This window comes from Natrix helvetica, assembly GCF_964273705.1.
Source record: "Natrix helvetica genome assembly, chromosome: 1".
NCBI classification, from domain to species: Eukaryota; Metazoa; Chordata; class Lepidosauria; order Squamata; family Natricidae; genus Natrix; species Natrix helvetica.
In genome coordinates, this window is record NC_138548.1 from 124,868,637 (window position 1) to 124,894,037 (window position 25,401).

General features: G+C 40.3%; 1 protein-coding gene across 2 annotated transcripts in view; it reads left to right on the forward strand.

The window, feature by feature from the left end:
* Positions 1–25,401, forward strand: part of NUP160 (nucleoporin 160) — a 49,278-nt gene that overhangs the window by 13,656 nt on the left and 10,221 nt on the right. For both annotated transcript variants that reach the window (XM_081937074.1, XM_081937075.1), the window contains exons 11-28: positions 3,563–3,631; positions 5,031–5,114; positions 6,044–6,214; positions 6,781–6,880; positions 8,558–8,723; positions 11,129–11,256; positions 11,355–11,515; positions 11,817–11,950; positions 12,664–12,734; positions 13,692–13,848; positions 14,313–14,382; positions 14,678–14,776; positions 15,205–15,324; positions 15,445–15,540; positions 15,645–15,739; positions 16,343–16,439; positions 16,523–16,628; positions 18,257–18,417. In XM_081937074.1, coding sequence (XP_081793200.1) covers positions 3,563–3,631; positions 5,031–5,114; positions 6,044–6,214; positions 6,781–6,880; positions 8,558–8,723; positions 11,129–11,256; positions 11,355–11,515; positions 11,817–11,950; positions 12,664–12,734; positions 13,692–13,848; positions 14,313–14,382; positions 14,678–14,776; positions 15,205–15,324; positions 15,445–15,540; positions 15,645–15,739; positions 16,343–16,439; positions 16,523–16,628; positions 18,257–18,417 — 2,085 coding nt within the window. The remainder of the gene's footprint in view (positions 1–3,562; positions 3,632–5,030; positions 5,115–6,043; positions 6,215–6,780; positions 6,881–8,557; positions 8,724–11,128; positions 11,257–11,354; positions 11,516–11,816; positions 11,951–12,663; positions 12,735–13,691; positions 13,849–14,312; positions 14,383–14,677; positions 14,777–15,204; positions 15,325–15,444; positions 15,541–15,644; positions 15,740–16,342; positions 16,440–16,522; positions 16,629–18,256; positions 18,418–25,401) is intronic.

Below are 25,401 nucleotides of genomic sequence, written 5' to 3' on the forward strand. Positions count from 1 at the left end.
GGCTTCCGAAAGGACCCTTGATTGGATTGTCTGCCCCTGGAAGAAAAGCTGTTTCGTTCCTGGGACCTGTCAGAGGACTGGTTAAACTGTCTCTGGGAGGAATAGGAAGAGGTGGAGGCCTGGGCACCTTCCTGTGCCCAAAAGGCCTGTTTCCTGAATGAGCCCTGACCTTTTTTGTCATGCTTCCTGAAGGTGGAAGGAAGGACCTTCCTCTTATCCTTTGTCTCAATTAGGAATTTCTCTAGGGAATCCCCAAAGAGATTGTCCCCTTTGAATGGAGCTGAAGCCAGCTTCCACTTCGCCTTCATGTCCGCCTGCCAGTGCCGGAGCCAAAGCAGGTGGCGAGAAGTGATGTTAGACGCTAGTGCCCTGGAAGCGAATTTCGCTGCATGCAGGGATGCATCAGCGGCATATTCCACAGCCGTAATGATCTTGTTAAGATCATGTCGCCAACGAGATGCTTCAGATGGGGGCTGAGATCTGAGTTGGCGCAGCCATAATAGGGATGCTCTCGTAAAGAACGAGGCAGAAGTGGAGGTTTTGATCGCCCAGGCAGCCGCCTGGTGCGTTTTGAGACAAGCCTTTTCTGCCCTCTTATCCTCTGCCTTTAACCCTTCTAATAGCTCGGCCGGGAGATTAGAATTAGAGGTCAGAGAGACCACAGGGGCATCCACCTCTGGAGGTTTTAAGACATCCTCCAGCCTAGGCTCTAAGGGGTGCAGTGTTTTGTCTGCGCCACTGGGGTTGGCCAGGGTACCTGGCTGCACCCATTGGCGCTGGATAACTTCCATGAACATATCAGGGACTGGTATCAGTTCTGGGTCAGGGGTTGTTTCGCTGAACAGCCCTGCCATGAGGTCCTGGGATGTAGAGGGAACTGCCTTGTCCTTAGGTTTGGCACCAAGCTCAGTAGAGGCTCTGGCCTTGTGTAAAATGGCCTTGAACAAGGATGGCTTAAAGAGACCAGTGAAGGAGGGCTTGTCTGGAGGCATATCCTCATCCTCCGAGAGAGCAAATTCCTCAGCAGTCTCCTCCTCCCACGTAGACACCTCTGTGGTGATAGAAGTGCCAGGGGAATCGAGGACTCTGGTCCGCTTTTCCCCCAGGGGGCGAACAGGCCTAGAGGCCTTGCCACCCCTGCCTTCCTGTAGCCTCATGGCCTCTACCACACCCTGAGAAATAGCCTGCGTGATGAGATCTCTCATTTCTGCCGACATAGCTGGGCCCTTGTCCTCTACAGGCCTGGATTGGTCATAGGCCTGTCCCTTGGCACCCCTAGGAGGATCTCTCTGATCCTCTGCATGAAAACAACATTGAAAGGAGGGGATATCCTCCCTGACTGAAGAGCTAGGAGAACCTGGGTAACCCAGAGAGGCTGCAGGGGATCCTGACATGGAATCCCTATCACAGAAGGATGGAGATCTATCCCCCATTTCCTCCCCCTGCTCTATCTCCCTCTGAATGGGTGGGGAAGGAACTGGCCCAGCCTCACTTGGTAAGGGTGCAGAGGGAACCTGGGGCCTAGCAGACTTGTCCTTTAGGGAGTCCTGCCCCTTGTCCCCTTGAATTTTGGGGGCCTTGCTCCCAGCTGAAGAGTGGGAAGCTTTCCCCCCAGCGCCCTTGTTTCCCTTTCTCCCTTGGCCTGAGGGATCTGGCCTATTACGCTTTGCAGATGGCCCTGCCAGCTCCTCCCTTCACTCCAAACCTTCATCAGCCATCCTTGGGTTGATCTTGAGTCGAAGAGGTTGCTGCTGAGGGAAGGGCAGTGGACGCTGGCCCGACGGCTCCAAAAGTGTCTGCAGATTCAGTTGGGAGGCTGGATCAGGCACCAGGACACTCCTTGCCGCTTCCCCGTAGGTGGCTGGGGAACTTCAAGCTTGCTGGAGACCCAGGCAAGCCCTCGCAATCCTCCGCGGCTGTCTGCTTGAGGCGGAGAGGCTCTGCTGCTTGCTGCTGCTGTCCGGTAGGCAAAAACACTTCAAAAAATGGCCACCGGCTCTTCTGCGCGCCAAAAGCCTCACTTAAGGTCCAGGCGCTCCCTATTGGCTGCAGCCGAAAAGCGCGCCAAAGCAGCGCTTTTCAAAATGGCCGCCGCTCTCCCGATCGGCAAAAGACGCCGCTTGGAAAAGCAAGGGCTTTTTTAAAAGCCTCTTCTCCAAAGCGACCAGGGAAACACGGGGATTGCCGTCCTTCCCTGCGCTCGCCAGCAGACGCCGGACGAGCGGCCTCGCTTGTTCCCCCCGCTGCGACTAAGCAGCTGTGGAACCGATCGCTGCCTCAGCCTTACTTTTGTAAAATCTTCTTGGTAAAAATTGAAAAAGGAAAATAAAAAGCCAAAATAATAAAACCTGGGGAAAAATCCTAATAACAACTTAATATTAACACATAAAATACTCTAAAATCACTATTGGAGAACCCAGTCTATTTAGTCAAAAACCGAGAGTTCCCCAAAACTAGTCCTATCGGGCGGACTGAGTTTTTAAAACTGAGCCGGAAGAGGCAAAGGAGGCGTGGCCAGAGGGGGAAAATCTACTCAGTCCTTGGGCAAACAGGCTGTGTTAACCCATCCTTGGACTCTCCAAGCAGCGCTATGGAGAAGGTACAGGTCGGGAGAGGGGCACAAGGGTTATGTGAGGGGAAAATGTCAGGCAAGGTGCAAGAGGGTGCACAACAGGAATGGGCAGAGTGCAGCTTGCATGATGACTGGGCAAGATGTGAAAGGTGTGGGATTAGTGATGTGTGGGTCAGGGTTGCAAGGATGTGCGAGTGTGCAAGCAGGAGGGTGTAGCAGGAGGTGTGTGATGGATTGGGGAAGGTGTGTGGCAGTGCACAAGCAGCTGGTGTGAGCACAGAAGGTATGGGGGAGGGTGTGGGGAACACTCCAGCAGCTTATAACCTTCCCTGCTACCTTCCCCATTGATTTTCTGGGGAAGCCAGCAAAGAAAGTTGCAAGATGGTGATCATGTAGTTGTGGGGCATTGCAGTGGGTCCAAAGTGCAATCCGGATGCCAAGCCTCCCAGTTGTAATCATGTGATTGCAGGGATGCTGGGATACCAGAAATCTGAGGATGGTCAAAACCACAATTTGTTCAGCACTGTTGTAACTTTGAAAAGTCACTGAATAAAAAATGGTTGTAGATCAAGAACAATGTGTATTTGGAAAGATTGGGTATTTATTACTCCAAAATGTGTTAAATATCAAACCATTAACAGTGATATACATCATTTGAAAAAGGACATAATCATGCAAATTTAATATAATATAATTTAATGTAAATTTAAATGCCTTATCTGTCTACTTTGGTAGATTTTCTGTTATTTCAGGGGACAGTCATTGCACTGAAATTTTGCCAAATGAGGAAAATTTGCTTTAATGCCTGTTAAAATGAGATTTATTGTATTTGATATGGCTGTTGATATTCCAGTTGTCCCCACATTTGGGAGCCTGCGGAGCATCATGCCAATCACAATTTTGGTGCAAGAAAATAGCATCACACCTGTTTTTTTTTTTAAAAAAATACAAATGTATTAAATTGATACTAATTATAATAATTATTTACAGGAAACCTTTACAGAGGCTATCTTCCTGCCCGGTCAATTCACAAATGCAGCTTTGCTTAAAGCTTTACAGGTGAGTATGTCATTATTTGTTGGGGAATTTGTCCTAACTAAGCAAAATTTTAAAAAGTCAATCAACATCTTTTTTGACACAAAATGGCAATGTTGGATTGCAACCAAAGGACATAATAATTTTCTCAAGTTCCTAATTCTTAATGATCTTCAGTGTCATCTGAAAAGAGCATTCTCTTGGGTAGCAGTTGATAAGGCTAAATTTGAAACATAAACCACAGTATTAACTTACAGGATCCTATTTGTATTAAGCAACAAATAGGTAATAGTCGTAGGTAGAAGCATTTTTAAACCTTGCTTCCATTGTGCATTAAAGTGTAAAACATCTTGTTTCATCATTTTAGAAAATTAAAATATTAGCTAATATTTGATAATTGGGCATGGTTAAATCTTTTTTCAAAGTAATTTGCCCTACGCAAGCCAACATATTCTCTAATTAATATTTAGTAGACATAAGTGGTAGGAATTCACTTCCATATTCAACAGTGTCTGAAAAAAATACATTCTTAAATACTTCGTTCTTTGAAAAAAGTTGATATATATGAGAAGGCATTTGAATTAAAAATGAAAGATCAGATGAATTATTCATATACTTCTAAAACAGCTTAATGTAGATAATATAGGGAAAGTATTGTAATGGAATAGGATTTATTTGAAGAAAAGAATGATGATCTAACATTTTATGTTATGCAGGAAATTAAAAAAAGGTCAGTACAGAGTTAAAGTATTAGTAGAAATACCATATGAGAGCTACATCCAAATAGTTTTATAATTTAAGAAATAGCTTGATAATAATATGCAGTGTTTGGAGTGACAAGGAAAATATTAGTATGTTGTAAATACCAAAAGAATGCACAAGGACGGAAAACCATATTATTAAGTTTCACACAAAGAAACTGGTGAAATCAAGTATAGGTAATGCTCTGTTTGATTGGAAGTGAAGCCCTTGGTGCTCTTTGAGCTTGCCTGGAATTGAAATACATTTCATATTACGGATAATTTATATTTATAGTAATAAAGATTGGAAGCCACAAATGGTCTTGAGGGAAATGCCTCTAGTTAAAGGTATTTGTTAAGGCAACAGTGTGATCTGCTTATATGGCATTTTAATTAAATAAGATGGATGTTAACTTGATAATGAATCAGCTCCAAAGTCTGGTATAATCAAAACTTGGTTCAGTGCACTTCTAAACCTTTTTAAACTAATTGTTTGCTCCCCTCCCTTTTTTCTTTTCTTTTTTTCTTTTTGGTGAAAGAAACATGTATGATATTGTGACACTTAAGATTAAGCAGTCTCTCTCTCTCCCTCCCTCCCTCCCTCCCTCCCTCCCTCCCTCCCTCCCTCCCTCCCTCCCTCCCACCCTATCTATCTATCTATCATCTATCATCTATCTATGTAGATTTTTTCTCAAGAAGCTGAGAGATACAAAGACCTGTCATGGGTTGAACTGAAAAAAGAAATTACTATTGCTCTAGAAGATGAGGTAAGATTAGATTTATTTTTGTTTTAAAGAATCATTTCAGTTATTTTTAACTCTCGGCTGCTTATAGAATGGGATGGTGGGGGGGTAGTTGCTCTTCATCCACATTTATCCTCTAACCATTGTATGACTGTGATATGCAAACATTGTGTTATGTCACATATGATGTTAAACATATCTTTTTAACCACATGGACATTTTATAATAGTTTTGTCTACATATAATGCTAAAACTGAATGGATTATTTCATACATAATGCTAAACAAGATTTAAATCAGATTACAGTTTAGTGTTCTATTTGAACCAGCCAATTATTTTGAAGCCTCATCTTTTTTGTTGTTCTTGCTTAGTATAAGAAATAAGAAAAATACTTTTGTTTTTTGGTTAAGAGCAGGGGTGAAATCCGCCTGGTTCGGCCCTGTTCAGCCGAACCAGTAAGGATGATTGTCCCTGATTCTGCGAACTGGTAGTAAAAAAAAAAAAAAGCATCTGACAATTGCGGTGAGCCGCGCAATTGTGGGAAGCCTTTTTCCCTCGTTTTAAAGCATTTTTTTTCTTCCGGTTCGGGCGAATAAGCAGGAAAAAAAGTGCTTTAAAAAGTAAAAAAAAAAAAAAGTTGACCACGCCCACTCAGTCACATGACCCCCACACACACCAAGCCACGCCCATAGAACTGGTGGACCAAAAAAATTAGATTTCACCACTGGTTAAGAGTAATTAGAACACTGTAGTGAAGTTTAATCTGGTTTGTGAAATGCTAGCTGTAGCTATTAGTAGCAATGGCAATAATCTGGGTTTATTAGTTTCTTCCATTAAGTAGTCTTTCTAATGAGGATGAATTTAACATTAATTGGATAATGGTATTAAAGTGCCAAGTGTCACTTGATAAATGATAAGTAGCAAATTATTTTGTTTCTACCCCCTTCTCCCAGTTCCAGGGCAATGTGACAGAATATGAATTCTCACATGAAGAGTTCAGACAATTACAAATAGAATTCTGGTCAAAATTCTACGCCTATTGCCTTCAGTATCAGGAAGAACTTTCACGACCACTCGCACTTCTCTTGAATCAGTATACCAATATGGTGTGTCTACTAAAAAAGGTAAGAACCTGGCTATTTCATTGTAAAGCATTGATGCTTTATAGGCTTATAAAAGAACATAATGATCCCATACTTTATTGTGATATTGAAACTATGTTTCTATAAAATACTTGCAAACCTACATTTATTTAGTAAACATTCAGGTGATCTAAGAATAGGATTCCCTGATCATACTTTTTAGATTTTTTTTTCTTTACAGTCAACACAGTCGCCTTGCCTTTGTTGCTGTTTTTTTAATTTGTATTAAGCTTCTCCACTCCCCAAATAAACGAGACAAGCCATAAATTTAAAAAGTCCCAGGAAATTATGGAAACCATTAAAAAGATTATTTGATTGTTTTCCTTATAGTTCAGTTGTTTACCCGTACTTGCTACTTATATTTTCAAAACATACTTTAAGACTGAGAATATGGACAGCCATCCTGACTGCAGATATTAGTTTTGCAGTTTGCAAAATACATTTGACATTTGTGGTTATATTTTAGTTATCTGTATAATTTGAAATTAAAACAAATAGTTGTTTTCTTCTCTTTGAAACTAAGCAGAGGTTTTGCTTGTTTCCCACAGGGTTATTTTTCTTTTCTTGTGCCGTGCTCCTTAATGGATCATCTTTATATCTTGCCTGATGAACAACTGATTAATGAAGTTGAAAGTGCTGGCTTAGATGGTAATAGATATGGAGCTTACTTTTTGTCTTACTATGTTATTTCAATTCTAACAAATTCTTAATTTTGTCAGGGTTCTGCTAATAGTTTCAGCATCTCTCCTTATTTACTATTGAGATTTTCAAATTTATAACATGAGTTTAGCTTTGCCGAAGACAAAAAAAAACCCAGCTAAGACTCTTCTCTCTTCATTCCCCACATTTATTCCACGAGATGATTTTCCATGTTAATTTTTATGCTTTATTATTTTTGTTCTAACAAAAGGAAGGCTGAATAAGATGTAATCATCTTAGAAAAAATATTTTAAAATAATAACTAGATAATATCTCTTCAAAAAATTTCTTCCAATACTCTAAATTAGGGGACTGGAGACTAAAACATATGAAGAACGGTTGCAGGAACTGGGTATGTTTAGCTTAAGAGAAAGAAGGACTAGGGGAGACATGATAGCATTATTCCAATATCTCAGAGGTTGCCACAAAGAAGAGGGAGTCAAACTATTCTCCAAAGCACCTGAGGGTAGAACAAGAAGCAATGGGTGGAAACTAATCAAGGAGAGAAGCAACTTAGAACTGAGGAGAAATTTCCTGACAGTGAGAACAATTAATCAGTGGAACAGATTGCCTCCAGAAGTTGTGAATGCCCCAACACTGGAAGTCTTTAAGAAGATGTTGGATAGCTATTTGTCTGAAACGGTATAGGGTTTCCTGCCTAGGCAGGGGGTTGGACTAGAAGACCTCCAAGGTCCCTTCCAACTCTACTATTGTATTGTATTATTAAATAAAAATATTTTTTTCCAGGAGCAGCAAAGCTGATCCCTGTACTTTACAAGCAGTAGCACTGTTATTTCTCTTGCCTTCCTACAAATAGTCCTTGTTTTACAATCACGATTGGATCCAGAATTTTGGTTGGAAGTCCTTGTGATTGTTAAGCGGATAGCCAGATTCATTTAACAGCCATATTCCTAACTTAACAACTGCCATGATTCACTTAACAAATGTGGCAAGAGAGGTTGTAAAATGGGACAAAATTCACTTAACAAATTCTCACCAACAGAAATTTTGGTCTCAATTGTGGTCATAAGACAAGGACTACCTGTAATCTTTATTATAAAAGGTGGGGTGTTTTTTTCAGACAGCTATCCTTCAAATTAGATTTGTCCCCTTTTAGGTTTGTTCTTTATATTTTCCAAGAGAATATGGACACTGTACTTGATATTCTACTTCTCTTGTTTGTCCAGACAAGGAACCAAGAGAGGAGATGTTGTTGGAGTATCTTTCATTGTCTTCCAACATTTGTTTAATGTTTCCCTTTCCAGTGTTTCTGGAGTTCTGCTTGTTTCTGGAGCTCCTTTTTCCATCAACCTGCTGTCATAATCATCTGTTTTTGGCTATTGTCTAATTTAAACCAGATAGATAAAACTAGATTTTTCTTTCTGTTTTCAAGAGATTAAAATATACTGTGCTTGAGCATTTAGAAGCAGTTATCTCAAATCTGCTTGAAAATGGATAATTGCAAGATAGTTGAATAGAATATTGAGAAACATATTTCATCTTATTTAGGGTTTTATTTGACTTACCAAATGAAAGGAACCTTAATATTGTATGCCTGTTTAGAACGAACTACAAAAAAAGCTGCTTTCTTTTTCGTAAATTCTGAACATAATCTCCTTGTTGCAGAATCTGATTTTTCTCATGATCTTCTGAGTCTTCTTCAGTGCCTTCGATTAATTGGAGAATCTGTTTCTGTGGAAATGGCACTCACAATGGAAATGGCTTGCTTCCGTCTCCAGTCTCCAGAGAGAGCTGCTGAACAGATCCTTAAAGACTTGATTGCTAATGACACGTAAGCCTGGATTTTGAGCTGCATGTGTATATAAATATTGATTTGCTGATTTCCTTTGCAGCATTGAACTGATTAGATGCATTTATACATCTCTTGAGGGTATTTATTTTGACCATAACTACCAATGACTTAATTATGTTATACTTGAATTGTTGTAATATATTTTGAGTATTCAGAAACTTGACCTTGACGAGAATGCCATGGAGGCTATTGATCAGTCTGGTTATAAAAGTCATACAATACCATTCTTCCAACAATTCTTTAACTGCTGGTCTTTTTTCAGGGTGAACTCAAAATGCTTATTATTATCCACATATCTCTGCATATATTGGAACTTTGCTATTTGAAACATCTGTCCAAAATGAGTCAAGACTTTTTGGAGATACCATATTTTGATTTGCTACTCTTAGGGGTATATTTATGGGGAAGCCAAAGAAGCTATCTTGAAGTCTACTCCTAGAATTGTTTAAGGAATGACAGGCTTAGTATTTTGTTATTTTTTTTCTCTAAAATAAGTTTGTTATTCAAAGTAGTGTTTTTATATTTATTTGAATCCTGTTGTATTTTAAGTTATAGTTTGAAAGTTTATTTTGCACTTAAAGAAGTCTTGAATGCTCTTTTTCATGGCAGTGCAGGATGTAGTAATTCTGTCAAGTCCTTAGAACAAGGAATAATAATTAAATTTATATGTTGTCTGACTTCCATCTACCTTGGGGGACAAAGGTAGTTGAGGCTTTAGCTGAACTTCCTGATTTTTTAGAGGGACACAGTAATATAATAATGCATTCTAAGGGTGTGGCTGAAAACTGACAACTTTTTTTCTTTGAAGTTTCTAGTTAAGTGTATCATGAGAAATATAAAAGAAAGTTGAATATGTGATAAAATAATAGAATAAATAGGTAATGAATGTAATTGAATGCAAAAGTGAGTGACCAATATATTGAGTTTGATTAGGAATTAATAAAGATTAACCACAAAACCAATGTATGAAAAAAAGGCTTTAGAAAAGTGGAAAGAGAAAATTCTGATTGAATGGGATTAATAAATTCTCAAAGAGAAAAAAGCAATAAGTTTACAATTGAAAAGAAATATATTAATTGGTATATGGATGTTTGCTAAGACGGAAAAGTATGAGGAGAGATAATGAATAACATTTCCTCTTCTGCCTTTAATTTCTTTGACTTACTATTTCTTACTCTTTCTGCACTTTTGCTTGTTTTGAAAAGGAATAGTATAACGGACATGTATTTAAATTTTTATCATGTTTAAGGATAGGAATGGCAAGAAACCCCGAGAAGCAAACTATTCCATTCCACCATTAAATCTTGCTGAAATCCACCAAGTGACTTGAAATTGCATAGAGAAATTTCAGCCATTCTACTGCTGAATTTCAGTGCCGTGAGGGGGTTGGAAGCTGTAATAGATATCCTGTGAGGGGATGAGTAGTTCAGTTTATGCCTTCATTGCAAATAGCCATTCGTCATTACGCCTATTTACATCTTCCTAACATCTTATCCAGGCAGTTTTAACTCACAGTTTTGTTCCTTTTCATGAAGAAAAAGGATTACAGAATGAATGATTATGAATGATGAATGATTATAGAAACCTACTACTGCACCTTTGGTTCACTTTCAATTACTGGTTATTTTCTAGCTCTGAAGGCAGACTGGAAAAAAGGAATGTATATTTCAGAATGTACAGCTAATGAAATGACATCTTATTTGGGCTTTTTCCCTTCAGAATGCAGAGGCAGCTAAGTTGATGCCTCTTCCTGTAAAAAGCAATCTTCCAGTTTTAAGGTTTCACTTCTTTGGGGCTTAATCAGTTCTTGCCAAAGAACTGAAATATTTGAGTTTTGCTTTTAAAAAAATTGGGAAGTTTGCCTTAGACTCACCTGTTTGATCAGACAATTGAATCACTAGGTTTCTAAGAGAATAGCATGGCAGTTTGTTTTGTATAGATTCACAATTGAACTATAGGCATGATGACTATTTTTTTGAAAAACTAAAGGACAAATTTGAAAAGGAGGCAAATTTGGAATAGGTACATAAGAATAAAAATTGTTTTAGGTTTATAACTGCTTTACAAAAGAAAATTCAAGAGCAAAACCAAGAAAATAAATAAATAAATAAATCTAAGGGGCACATTTCTGAAGTAAAGGATTGTCCTTTATAATAAAGAACACATGGCACTGTAATTATATGTCCTGTGTGAAATTAATAATCTGCACTTGACAAACATATGTCTTTACAATCACTACACAACTAATTAATTTCATAATAATGTGTTAAGCAAGTATCAACCTATGATATATCAAGTTAAGAATCATTGAGAGATAGTAATATGCCACAAAGTTTACTTCCCTTTCATAATCTATAATCTCTCAATTTATTTATTTTTTGCAGAGAAAATATGATGGAAGATATTCACAGCAAACTACAAGAAATAAAAAATCCAGTTAATGCTATTGGGATGCTTATCCGGGAAATGGACTATGAAACAGATGTTGAGATGGATAGAGGATTCAGTCCTGGTGAGAGGAGAACAACATTATCCTCTCCTTCCCACCGCAACATTCTGATTAAGTAGAAGCAACTTAAGTTAATACATATTTTTTGCTTCTTTCTACAGTTCAGCCCATAAACGTGCGCATGCATCTGTCACAACTTTATGGTAGTAGCACAACAGTAAATATGGTATGTCGGTGTGTGTATAAGATGTCCATGACACGCTTTTTTATTTGCCGGGACCTGTTGATTTTACAGCAGCTCTTACTACGGCTTGGAGATACTGTGAGTATATCCTCAAACACTAAAATCCTTCTGAATCCCAAAACATCCTATTTATAAAAAATATTAGGGGCAAAAAATATTAAGGGCAAGAATTAGATCAGTAATGGGAAAGTTACCATTTTGCTGGTGAAATATCGTCATTTTGTAAATAAGGACCATAACATGCAGGAAGCTGCTAATAAATTGCTGTGCGGTGTCCCTGGCATTGAGCTTGAGTTATCTCCACATTTATTATGTGACCACTGTCTCATTCTCAATGTTACCAAATTAACTACAGTTTAATGTTTATTGACTGTTTCAGATACTTTTGGGAGGAGATCAGCTATTCCACACTCAGCAGAATTTACTACATCGTACATCTATTTTGTTACTATCTTATTATGTGATAAGGTGGGCAAGTCAGCGATTGGCATCAGATGTTCCTATTGATGAACTGTAAGTGTTTTATGTTTAGTGTATAAATATATAGGTATATAACAAAGTATATAAAAGTATCTATAAAACATATTTAATTATTTTCCTTTGTAGATACAATAGGCGTGGGTTTTTTTTTTTGCATTGCAAACAATTTTCCCAAAGTCTGCTCATCACATATTAGCGTTTCCTTTTACTGCTGCTGTTCTCTTCATAATTTCCTTACTATATCATCCCTCCATCTATCTACCTTTTTCATATTCTTAAAGATTATCTTAGTCAAACCAACAATTTAAAACTACATTTCCATGGGATTTTGTGAGATGATGGAGATTATGGTCTGTTATTTAAACAGTGTAAAGATGAGTTACGTTATCCTGAATGTCATTTTCATGTATTTCAGTATGTAAAATTCTCAAATTGATATAAGTGTGAATGTCCATCCATATTTGAAACTATAAGATTTCATAAAATCTTCATTGTATTATTTTTCAATGATGGATTGTTATTTTAAAAAGAGGAAAAAAACAAATTTGATAATATCCAAGAAAATATTTAATATTCTTGTAGAAGGTATTAAACTATTTTTAAATATTGATAGTTTTTTCTTCCTATTAACTTATTTGTTTTAAAGTTATTATTTTAAGACTTTATTCATCCTAGTTACAATTACAATATAGAGTTAGAATTGTATAACTAAGTATGTTCAATGAAAGTAATTGATCTTTTTGTAGGGAATCAAACCTACAGCATCTTTCGGTATTAAAGCTAACAGATTCCACAACAATAACACCACTGAAGCTGGGTAAGAAATGCTTATAGCTATTTATTTATTTATTTATTTATTTATTTATTTATCGTATTTCATAGTCACCCATCTCCCTCAGAGAGGGGCTGTGGGCAGTGTACAATAGAATCAATAAAATTAACATTTAAACAATATTAATTTAAGATTAAAATGTTTTAAAATTGTAAAAAAAAATAACATAAATTTCAAGGGGCATTTGCTTTGTTTTAGTATCTGTGTTAATTTTGCATTTAATTTCAAATATTAACATTAATATTAAAGATTTTTCCAGTTGATCAATAGTGTTATTAGATTGCTTAATCAGATACATTAAGAGATCACAAAATATTGCTCAGCTGTTAAAACTGATGAGATCCTTTAAACAACACAACTCCCTGTATGTCTTGCGTTTCCATGACACCCTCCTTTTTCTGGTCTTTTTTTCACTCACCCGCCTTCACTTCTCTAACATTTCTGTGCTCATGCTAACCAATGCACCCACTTGTGTCCCTGTGCACACGCTACAGCACATCCTGTTTCCTGGTCTCCCCCAGCTTGTGCATGGCCTGTGCTGGGCTTCCAAAGGCATTCCCTGGCTTCTTCCATTCCACTTGCGACATCCCCCACAATCCTTGCCTGGGACTTTTACTGCTTTCTGCTTAATGATCCACATGTCTTCAGATTATGATGACAACTGGGATTGTCATTGTTGCAGTTATGTGATGTTACACTTAGCAACAGCTACAACAGATTCCAATTGCTCTCATAACCCAAGGATTATCTGTATCTTAAAACAGAGTTCCCCACATGTTGGGGACCCCATCTTAAAATAAAAATCCTCCCCATATGGCTTTATCAAAAATAAAATATAGAATGGAAAAATCATTTGTTGGAAGACTGTTTGGTGACTAATAATTAATCTGAAAATTGTTGCTCTGTATTGTTTCTTACAATATGTTAAAATACTTTTTCTAGTGTCAAGCCCTCAAACAATTGTGGAGCTCTTCTTTCAGGAAGGAGCCCGGAGACACATAATATCTCAGCTCTTCCAGTCTAATGCAGCCTTGGATGAAACATGTTTGAGTTGGCCTCAAATGTTTTCTGCAATTTCCAGTTACCTACTGCAGTTTCTGTATCCTTTCAACATAACCCTGACCTGAATAATGGATCATGTCTATGCTTTTTTTTTAAAAATGAACTAGTGTAGTAGACATGAACTTTTCATTGTTTTGCACACATCTACATATAAACCAACTTTATTTCAAGTTGCTTTATTGCAAAGCATCCTTTGTAGAAATAGTAATGAATTCAGCTAGGAACCAACCAGAAATAGATTAATTAGAATCAGCTATCAGTTGTTTTCCCCAGAAGAGAATGTGGTATAGTTGATCAAGATTGGCTATTTGTTGATTTCCTAGTTTCTTGCATGTTTTTGCTCCTTCCTTTTTGCATTTTAAATAGTATTCTTTCATTATTAATATTTTTATTCATTTTTTGAATGAAAAAATACTGGAAGTACGTAGGCTTGTTCTGAATTTATATGGAGGGCCATTGTCTTGTCATAAATTGAAGAAACATTCCTTATGCTGTTTTCAGGTGGCCAAGTAATCCTAACTTCCTCTTCCCAGAATGTTTAATGGGGGCTTGTCAGTATGCTCAGTTGCAGGTGAGATCTTTTATGTGGAATACCTTTACAGTATTTTTTAAACAAAACATAAGCAACGTAACTGATGTAATTGATTATTAGTAAAATGTTGGGGTAGATATAATCAATGAAAACTTTCTTCTCTTTCTTTCAGCTGATACCAGTTGTATTTTGCTTACTAAAACTTGAATTTCAGAATGTATGATCCAATTTAGTTAGTTAGCAGCACTGGTAGCATGTTTAATTGTATTTTAGTGAGAGATAATGAAAAGTAAGATTAACCTTTCTCTGTCTAATTGCTTGATTTGTTTATCAGGAATATATTCGTTTGCTGGAACCTTGGTGTCATGTGAATGTGGGATCATGCCGCTTTATGATGGGACATTGCTACCTTGTTACAGGAGAAGAACACAAGGTAAATTTATATTTTAAAATGTTCTTTTTTTAAAAAAAATACTAAGTTTCTAGGTAATATATTCAGGTTGGTTTGTAATCAATCATCACATTCAAGAAAAGATTCTAAGATATTTCTGAAGGTTTTGATGAATCTAATTTAAAAGAAATCATCCAAAAAAGAAAAGGATCGATTGCATAATTATCAACCTTCTCATATCGTCTACATAGCTTAATTCTATATCACAACTATCCTAAAGAGAAGCTTTTTTTTTTAAGGGACTATTGGAATACAGAAAGTTGAAATGCTATGTATGTCTGTGTTTTTGTGGACTATGTTCTACTCTCAGGAATAACTTTTGATAACAAACATATATGAGATTGACTAATTTTTACAGCTAATTTTGTAATAGTTGATAATACTTTTTATGGCTTCTGTTTTTCCTCCAGGCACTGGACTGTTTCTGTCAAGCTGCCTCAGAAGTTGGAAAAGAAGAGTTTTTAGACAGACTAATTAGATCTGAAGAGGTAGAAATGGCTTCTACGCCACAGCTACAATACTACGATAAGGTATTTTTGTTACCCAGCAAAAGTAACACTATCCCATTTACCCTTGCAATTGCTGCATGTCTTTACAGTATAAACAAGGAGTGAGAGTAAAACATTAGTGGCCAAATACTCTCTCCCTAGGTTTTGCGCCTCTTAGACACTATGGGTCTTCCTGAATTGATCATTCAGCTGGCTACTTTGGCAATCACTGAAGCAGCAGATGATTGGAGAAGTCAGGTAGGAGGCTAAAATGCCTATTTGCCTCATGTAGGATTTGTTTGTACCACCCAACTATTTTTTTAATTGGGTCTATCATCATAACTGCTGTATTTATATTGCAGGCTACCCTGAGGACTTGCATTTTCAAACATCATTTAGATTTAGGACATAATAGTCAAGCATATGAAGCTTTGACCCATAATCCAGATCCAAGCAGGTAATGAGATATATCTTCCTGTCACAGCTATCAATTATTTATGCATAATTTTACAAATTTGTAATAAAAGCGGCTTATAAATCATGATCTTAAGGATAGTGAGCTGTTGAATTTTCATGTTCTTTAGTTCTTATTATCAAAACAACTGGTTCTGTTTTGCAGAAAAAGTAAAAGTTCAGTCATTAATGGAGAAACAAATTGCTGTTCATCATTAGTCCATAATTTCTGCACTTCAGCATTAATCATGATTCATGAACAGCTGCACAAATTCCTTTTCTTTCCTCGTTTTTAAGGGAAACAGAATTATTTAAAGGGTTGTTTAGATAGAAACGTGACTGTTTTATTCTAAGCCTTGATTGATGTTTTACATCTCGTTTTATGAAAGAACTAGCTGTGTGTAAATGAAAATGCTTAAACAGAAGGCATTTTTGTAATCAGAATTTTATTTTGTATGTGTATGTATGTGTAATGCAGCCTTCTTCATCTGTGCCTATATTAGATCTCTGTTGATTAGAGAGTTGTTGGTTGTAAAATACATTAGCTTATGAACCTTTGCTTCATCTCAATGCTTAAAGGGAAAAAAAACACCCTTTTCTTTTCCAGGCAACTGGATTGTTTACGACAACTAGTAGTAGTTCTCTGTGAACGCTCCCAATTGCAGGATCTTGTGGAGTTTCCATACGTGAATCTTCATAGTGAGGTATATTATCTATTCCCCTTAGTATCAAGATAAAATTACACAAAATATTTGGCTATGTTTGATAAATATTATTTGTCTTACAGGTTGTGGGAATAATTGAATATCGTGCTCGGGCAGTAGATCTGATGACACATAATTATTACGAATTGCTATATGCTTTCCATATTTATCGTCATAATTATCGGAAAGGTATGAAAGATATATAGAAATGTTGCCTCATTTATTCTTTTTTGCTACCTTTGGTTTAAAAGGTAATAACCTACCCAAAGGATAATCCTATTTAGTTATACCAAAACACAATAGAACAAACAATAACCTTTAAACATTGTCATGTTAAATTTATATCAGTCACCTATATTTCATGTCTATGCTGTATTTAATACTTGTTAGAGTGTTGATTCATGTGACATTTGTTAGACACAGGTTTCCTAAACGCAGTTGTACAAATGGACAGTTGTAGATCCTGTAGTTTGTAAGGGAGAGTTGGCAGGTGTAGATGTTGTTAGTAACTTCTTGTGAATTTCACCTGATCATCTCACTAGCTTTGGACACTATTTTCCCATTCACAAAGGAATAGAGATAGTCCTCGACTTATGGCCACAACTGAACCCAACATTTCCATTGCTAAGCAAGACAGTTGTGAGTTGCACCCCACTTTATGAGCTTTTTGTTACAGTTGTTAAATTGGTGCAGTTAAGTGAATTATGCAGTTAAGAGAATCCAACTTCCCCCATTGACTTTTGCTTGCCAAAAACCAGTTGGGAAGGTCACAAGTGGTAATCACATGACCTCAGGACAGTGCAACTCAAATAGTGTAAATATTGATCATGTGACCAATACGAAAGCTGCAATGATGATGTAAAAACTGGTCATAAATCACTTTTTTCGATGCCATTGTAATTTTGAGCAGTCACTAAAAATACGGTGGTAAGTTGAGGACTACCTGTAAGATTCACTGGATGAATGCTCACAAAAATGCTCTATGTCACTCAGCATTTGATTAAGAAGAGAGAGAAACAGGGCAAAGGCCAGCATCTCAAGTAATTCAAAACAGATTAAAAACACATTTTCCCTGAGTTTTTATTCATTTCAAATAGGAGGTGCATGGAATTCTACAGCCACCCCATTGACAAGGGAGAGGATATAATAATCTAAAAAATATGAGAAGCACTTTATTGTTTACCTGTAACAGAGAGGTAATGTGATTAATGGTGCTGTTTGCCAGTAATAACAAACTGGGTTGATATTAAAAGATTTAAGACACCATGCTAGAACAGGGAGACAGTGAGTTCTAGTCCCACCTTAGCCATGAAAACCAGTGAGGTGGGTGACCTTGGGGCAGTCACTTTCTCTCAGCCCAACTCATCTCACAGGGTTGTTGCTGCTGACACAATTGCAGGGAAAAGTATTAGATATGTTTGTTGCCTTCAGTTTTACAAAAATAATAAAGGTGAAATATAAATTAAATAAATTTGCAGGTTTGTGGGTTATTTTCTTTTCTCTCTCTCTTTTCTATCACATTTATATCAATTAGTTCTTCTCTTATATTTGAACTGGAAAAGCAGTTTGTGTTTGTCCTCTTAGAATTAGAAACTCAATTTTAAGGTGGTCAGCTCTTGCAGTAACAAATATATCCTGTTTTAATTTCTGTTCTTTTAAGATGTGAAGGATTTAATTTGGGATAGATACACTTTTTATCGTACAGTTTTCAAGCTAGTTCTATTCTTTGTTGTTGCCATATTTTTCTTTCTGATCTGAAAGTGATAGATATCATGGATAGCTCTTGTTCTGATGGATGGTTCTGTTTCCTTCCTCAGCTGGAACAGTAATGTTTGAGTACGGAATGCGCCTTGGCAGGGAAGTTCGCACTCTTCCTGGATTACAGAAACAAGCAAACTGTTACCTTGCTGCTATTAACTGTTTACGGCTAATTCGTCCAGAGTATGCATGGATAGTGCAACCAGCTTCTGGTGCTGTGGTAAGATTTAATTTCACTAATTTCCTTCTCTGAATAGGTTCTTTTTGCTGTGTACAAGCATATTTAAGGTTTCAGCAACCTTGGTTGTTACTGTTGAGTCTCTATGCAGTATTTCATAATAAATCTTAGTAACGGAAGTGTAATACACTGTCTACAAATACTGTTTCATTGGAAATAGACCAATAGGTGACCAATATTGGAGTAGTCAAGGTCGTATTCCTTCAGACTAAGCAACTGTTTCTCACCAGATTGTCAGAGATTCTACACATCCTCTCCATGATCGTTTTTCATTGTTTCCTTCTGGGAGGAGGCTTCATGGTATCTGAAACAGAACATCTAGATTCTGTAATAGCTGTGTACCATATAGTATCAATCTTGTATAAGCTCTCAAAACTTTTTTCTGCTATGTATTTAAGATTGACTGTGGTGTGTGTGTGTATGTCTTGGTGCCATTTTTGTATAATTTGGTATTTTGGATGCTTTGCTGTTATTATTATGACTACTGTTATCCTTGGGGTGGTGCTATTGTTTGGTGGGTGGCATTTTTCATTCAAAAGCAGTGCTTTGGAATTTCATTTTAACGTGTGCCGTTATGTAATAGTACAAGATGATTTTAATGCTTAAGGCAGAAGAGAAAAATAATTTTGCCTGTGAATGTGACACATGGGATTACATTGTGACCAAAGTTAAACACTTTAGTGTCAATAACTACAGGTAATCCTTGATTTACGACCATTTGTCCCACAACTGTTCAAAATTATGTGATACGGGTGCTGGGGTAACAGTTTGCTCCTACAACCATTTGCCAAGCATCCCACGATTATGTGATCACCATTTGCAATATTCCCTGCTGCCTTCCCCAAAAAATCAATGGGAAAGCCAGCAGTGAAGACTGCAAGTTTTTCCATAAGTATTCCCTGTTGCTCATCATCTCCAGCCCATCTATGCTCATATTGCACCAGCTACTTGTACACCCCTGCATACCCTCCCAAAGCAGCACTGTACCCCCACACATCTTCCTCAACTCACATGACACTTCCTTTGCACCCCTGGTGCAATATCTGTACCCTCCCTGTGTAGCATAGCACTTCTCGCACACCCCTACATGCCCTCTGTAACCCTCCCTACCTCTCAAGGATACCAAGATACCTCTCAAGAACCACTGTGCATCCCCCCCAAGCCCCTCTGCGGTCACACTGGCCACTTGTGCCCTCTCTTGCACCCTCCACAACCCGCATGGCAACTTTCACCACCCACGTGCACCCTCGATCTCTCTCCCAGCTGGTCGCTGCAACTTGCCAACAGGTCTGGACTTACAACTTCCTGCCAGCTTCCTCTTTGACTGGCAGGAAATTGCCTCACCAATGACAGTCATATTGTCTGACTTAATGATAGCAACTGGGACTGCAGGATTGCCAATGCCAAGCAATATAGTCAGGCATTGCATTACATCTGCATCACTTAGTGACAGAAATTTCAATCCCAATTCTAGTCACAAATCAAGGGCTACCTATACAATTATATTACAAGGAAATAGCAAATTCTGGGGCCAGAATAAATTAAACAAAATAAGCAAACTTGCATATCTTGTGCACACTTTCTTCTTTCATGATCCAGGTTTCAAATAATTCGGTAATTTTAATTTAGGGAAATCAAAAGAGAAGGAACATTGGTCCTACCTGAACGTTCTTCTCAGCATGGTGCAGGACGGTCCAGGAATGGGTTGTTCAATCCTTATTTGCCCAAGAGGCTGAGTCAGAATTTAAGCCATGCCTCCAGCTTCCACTGCTGATACCCAATTCCGACGAGGCGCAGCTCCAATTAGAGAAACGAAAGAAGAACAGGCCCTGCCCGCAGCATTAGTAGCCCCCGGGGACCTGGATCTAACCAAAACAACAACTAGGGTGGGACCTGGACCCTCCTGCGCCACGTTGAGAAGAACGTTCAGGTAGGACCAACGTTCCTTCTCCAGCTGATGACGCAGGAGGATCTAGGAATGGGACATACCAAAGCGGCAGTCCCTATGGCGGGAACTCACTGGTTTGTGGCACCCGAAGGAGCATGAACTCCCTGCAGCACCCTATGTCCAAATGATGCCTCTGCAGACGCAAACGCATCCAATCTATAATGCTTAATAAAAGATGAAGATGAAACCCATGTCACAGCTCTACAAACATCTCCAATTGGAGCCTGAGTGTTTCACGTGGCCGTGGTGGCCACACTCCTAGTCAAATGAGCTGTTATCCCCTGTCGTACCGGCTTGCCCCTTGTCTCATAAGCCCTGGCAATACAAGCTCGCAACCAGCATTCAATAGTAGAGGAGGACACCCGTGACCCCATGGCAGAAGGCTGGAAAGAGACAAACAACGCCTCCGTCTTCCTGGAGAATGCCGTTCTCTTTATGTAGATACGGAGGGCTCTCCGCATGTCCAGCTTGTGCCACGACTTCTCCTGTCTATGAGGGGTTAGGACAGAAGTCCGGAAGAATTGACTCCTGGGCCCTATGAAAGTATGAGTTTATCTTGGGGATAAAGGCGGGATCAAGTCTCAGTACAACTGTGTTAGGTTGGAAAATACAAAGGTCCACCCTGACAGAGAGTGCATCTAACTCTGAAATCCTCCTAGCCGACGTGATGGTGACTAGGAAAACCACCTTTAATGTGAGGAACTGCAAGGACACGGTCCTCAGTGGTTCAAAAGGAGGATCCACTAGAGGACCGTGGACAAATCCCAAGATGGGAACCTGTGAACTACTGGGGGCTGAAGGTTGGCTGCTCCCCATAGAAACCTCTTCACCACAGGATGATGGCCCAGGCTCTCCCCGCTGTCCAAGACCAGGACAGTCAACAGGGCCGAGACTTGTCTCCGAAGTGTGTTATGGGCTAACCTCCTATTGAGCCCATCCTGAAGGAATTCCAGGATATTCAGCAGCAAAGGACGTTTGGGGTCCACACGCACCTTACGGCACCAAGTACAAAAAGTGGACCACGTGGCGTTAAAAATCCTGGTCGTAGCCGGGCGTCTGGACGCCACGATGGCTCATATCACCTGCGAGGAGAACCTTGCCTCTCTTAAGATCTCCCTCTCAAATACCAGGCAGTCAACTGGAGCCATTGTGGCTCTGGATGGACCAGGACCCCCTGGCTTAGGGAGATCTTCTCCTGCGGGATTCTCCAGGGTTTGGCAATGGACAGATCTAAGAGGTCCACGAACCAAGGCCTGGGTAGCCAGTATGGGGCGATCATGATTACCTCCGCCCCTTCCTTCACTATCTTCCCCAACACCCCTGGAGTCATTGGGAATGGGGGAAACGCATAAAGCAGACCCGGGGGCCATCTGCTGCGTAGGGCACTGCTCCCCTCCGCTCCCCAAGTCGGGAACTGTGTGAAAAACTGGGGAGTTGGGCTTTTTCCGGAGACGCGAAGAGGTCCACCACTGGCCGTCCGAATCTCCTGCAAATCTCTTTGAACAGTTCTGGTTCCAGCTGCCACTCCGTCGGGTCCACCGTGGCCCTGCTGAGCCAGTCCTCTTGGTGATTGGCGTCTCCGGATATGTCTCTGCCTTGATGGACAACAGGTGCCTCTCCGCCGAATGGCCCAGGCGCTGAGATTCCACCCAGAGGTCTCTGGAGTGAGTCCCTCCCTGCCTTTTTACATGCGCCTTCATGGCCACATTGTCCGTCAGAAGTAGGACGTGTCTTTGTTGTTCAAGGGCCTGAAAGTGTCGAAGGGCCAGATGAGCCACACGCAGCTCCAGCCAGTTTATGTTATATGTAAGGTCCCGAGGGGATCACCGACCCTGGGCCAGCTGTGTCCCCAACAATGCTCCCCAGCTATAAAGGTTCGTGTCCATGGTCAGGGTAAGCCTCTGAATACTCCCTGAATACACACCCTTTGGCTAGCTCCCTGAATACACACCCTTTGGCTAGCGCTGGGGAAACCCACCATCAGGGATAGCCTCACGTGGGGGGGGGGTGTTACTCGAACTTGGAAAGACGAGGTGCTGCGCTTGCTGCTTTGGTACGGAAGCAAGAACCACTGGAGAGTTCTAGCATGGAGCCTCGCCCAGGGAACAGGATCTATACATGAAATCATCTTCCCCAACAACTGAGATAAGGTAATTATGGGCACACACCATTCTCTCTGCACCTGGTTGACCAGTTTCAATAGGCTAGCCGTGCGATCCTGGGACAGGAACACCATGCCGGAGGAGGAATCTATGATCGCTCCCAAATGCAACAGTCTGGTAGATGGTCGCATGTGGGTCTTCTGGAAGTTTACGGAGAACCCATACCTCTGCAGGGTCCCCACTGTCAGGCCTAGATCTTGAAGGGACCGCTCCAGCGACTCCGCCTGGAGAAGGATATCATCTAAATAACAATGAAGCCTTATGGGAACTTTTCTGAGGTGAGCAGCCAGGGCTGCCAGGACCTTCATGAAAGTCCTGGGAGCCGAGGCAAGGCCAAAGGGAAGAGCCCTATACTGGTAGTGGTCACCAGCGTAGGAAAACCTAAGGAACTTCCTGTGCTCAGGGAGGATAGATACATGAAAGTAAGCCTCGGTCAAGTCAATGGACATGAGGTAGTCACCTTCCCTGATACCTTCCAGGATGGAAAGAAGAGATGCCATCTTAAATTGCTTGTGAACTAAGTAGTGGTTCAACCGTTTAAGGTCAAATATTGCCCTCCAACCCCCAGAGGACTTTGGAACTACAAAGAGGTTGGAATAAAACTCTCTGCCCCGGTCTTCCTGGGGAACCACCTCCACCGCCTGGATCTCCATCAGGTGGTGTATCACCTGGCGCATGAGCTGTCTCTTAAGTGTGCATTTGGAGGATGTAAACGTGTGAAAGGAAGTCAGAGGGACGGAAAGGAATTCCAGTCGCAGGCCAAACTTTACCGTATTGAGGACCCAGAGATCCGAAGTAATATTTGTCAGGGGAAGAATTATTTCACCCTGAACTAGATGAGGCTTAGACCGCGGCGTTTCCAAACAGGCATACTCTTTAAGGTGCGAAGAAAAGAAATAAAATCCCGGAAAACATATTCTAATGAAAAACAAACTTTAATACAAAAATAATAAATGGAAATAAAACAAAAACTAACTAATTGTTACATTTTGGAAAAAGCAATTCTGTCTACCAGTTTCCTGGTAGACGGACAAAGATCAAAAGGGAAGGAGAAGTCTCTGGAATGTGTGAAGTAATAAAAAAAGATAAGCATGCGCAGTACATCATTGTCAGATAAGACCTTATGACCTGCGCAGTAACTCTTTCAGTTTAACTATTTAGTTTCAATTCGTCAGTTCAGGCTAGCAAACAATTTAACGCAGTGACAATATTCTCCCATCGGTCGGCAAACAACACCAGGAGCCCAGCCATGGGGACTTAGCCGACAAACCGCGACGGAAGCATGCTCCGGACATCCCACGGAAAGTTTGCTGTTGCCGCTGCTTCCCCCCTCAATAACTTTGATCCAGGAGGGAACGGCCTCCCTGTCAATCAGCCATGCACCGGCGGAGGGAGCCCAATCAGAACCCTACGTAGCCACATTTCTGTTGGCCAAAGGCCCGCCCTCTGGGTGTGTCCAGGCACTATAATATCCCGACCCAGCTGACAGAAGCCTCCTAGCCGCCTGCAGCTTAAAGTCCATCATGCTAAAGATCACTGCGTGGCAGTTGGAAACTGCTGCACTGTGTTTTGTTGCCACTTGAGCGGCTGCGCACCGGCGCAGCTTAGAGAGAACATTGGTAGGGGGATCCTGGGAGGAACCCTTCCTCTTCTTGGAGCTCTTCACAGGAGCTGCCGAAGTTGCCCCAGAGCTACTTTCACCGAGGGAATCAGCCATGGCACTGTAGCGATCTCTGTACCTCAAGGCCTCACTCTACCCAGTTCAGGAGCCAGTAAGCAATCTGCGACTGTTTTCACCGGAGCCGGCACTCGCAATGAGCCTCGTGGAGCGAACAAGGGCAACAAAAATGGCAGACCATGTCACCCACCAGATGCTTAAAGAAATTGGCCACCGCCTCATGGCCACTAACAAAATGGCCACCACCATGAGGCCTCCCCAAGATGGCTGCCACCCCACAAGGTCTATCAAAAAAAATGCCCGCCCCAGGGCCCCATACTCACGAGGGAGAAGTCTTCGGGGAAACAGCAGTGCCGGTGAGCAAACGGGCCCGAGAGGTCTGGCCAGCCGTACCGCTCTCCCATAAGTCCAGTCCGCGCCACGCACCCTTTCTCTGGCCACACGGGAATGCCGGCACGCCACACACACACTCCCTGCACCAGCAGCCTCGATGTCTGCCTGCTGCAGCCCCTGACAACCAGTGGCAACGCAGGAAAAACCTCCCTGCCCTCTACAAGCCAGTAATTGGAATCAAGCCGAGCGAAGCCGCAATAGACTCCAATGGCTGGCACAGCCGGCTGCTTACTTACGAGGAGCCTGGGCACCTCCAGGAGGATTTAGCCCACACAATTCACTATTTCTAACACAAACAGGTGGGAAAGAACTTGTGAGCCAAGTTCAACACCTTCTATCCGCTAATAATAGTAAAGATAAGTGAAAGAAAATAAATAAATGAAAAACTATACTCACGAAGAAACCCATATTCACTCACGGCAAAAAAATTTACATCTCTTTTTGGGCAAGACTGAGTCGGAATTGGATATCAGCAGGGGAAGCTGGAGGTGTGGCTTAAATTCTGACTCAGTCTCTTGGGCAAATAAGGATTGAACAATGCATTCCTGGACCCTCCTGCGCCATCAGCTGGAGAATGTAGAATTGAGGATAAATTAACAGCAGAAAATGGTAAATAATATAATTTGAGGGAATATATGAAAACTTTGGGGTGTTTGTAAAATATATACTTGAAGCTCTTGGGCAATTGCTGATGTATTTTCAAGGTTTTAGCCAGTCACTAGCATGGCATGAAAATTGTTGACTTTGTAGCTGAAAGGAACACGAGTGCAATGGATAGGAAGACT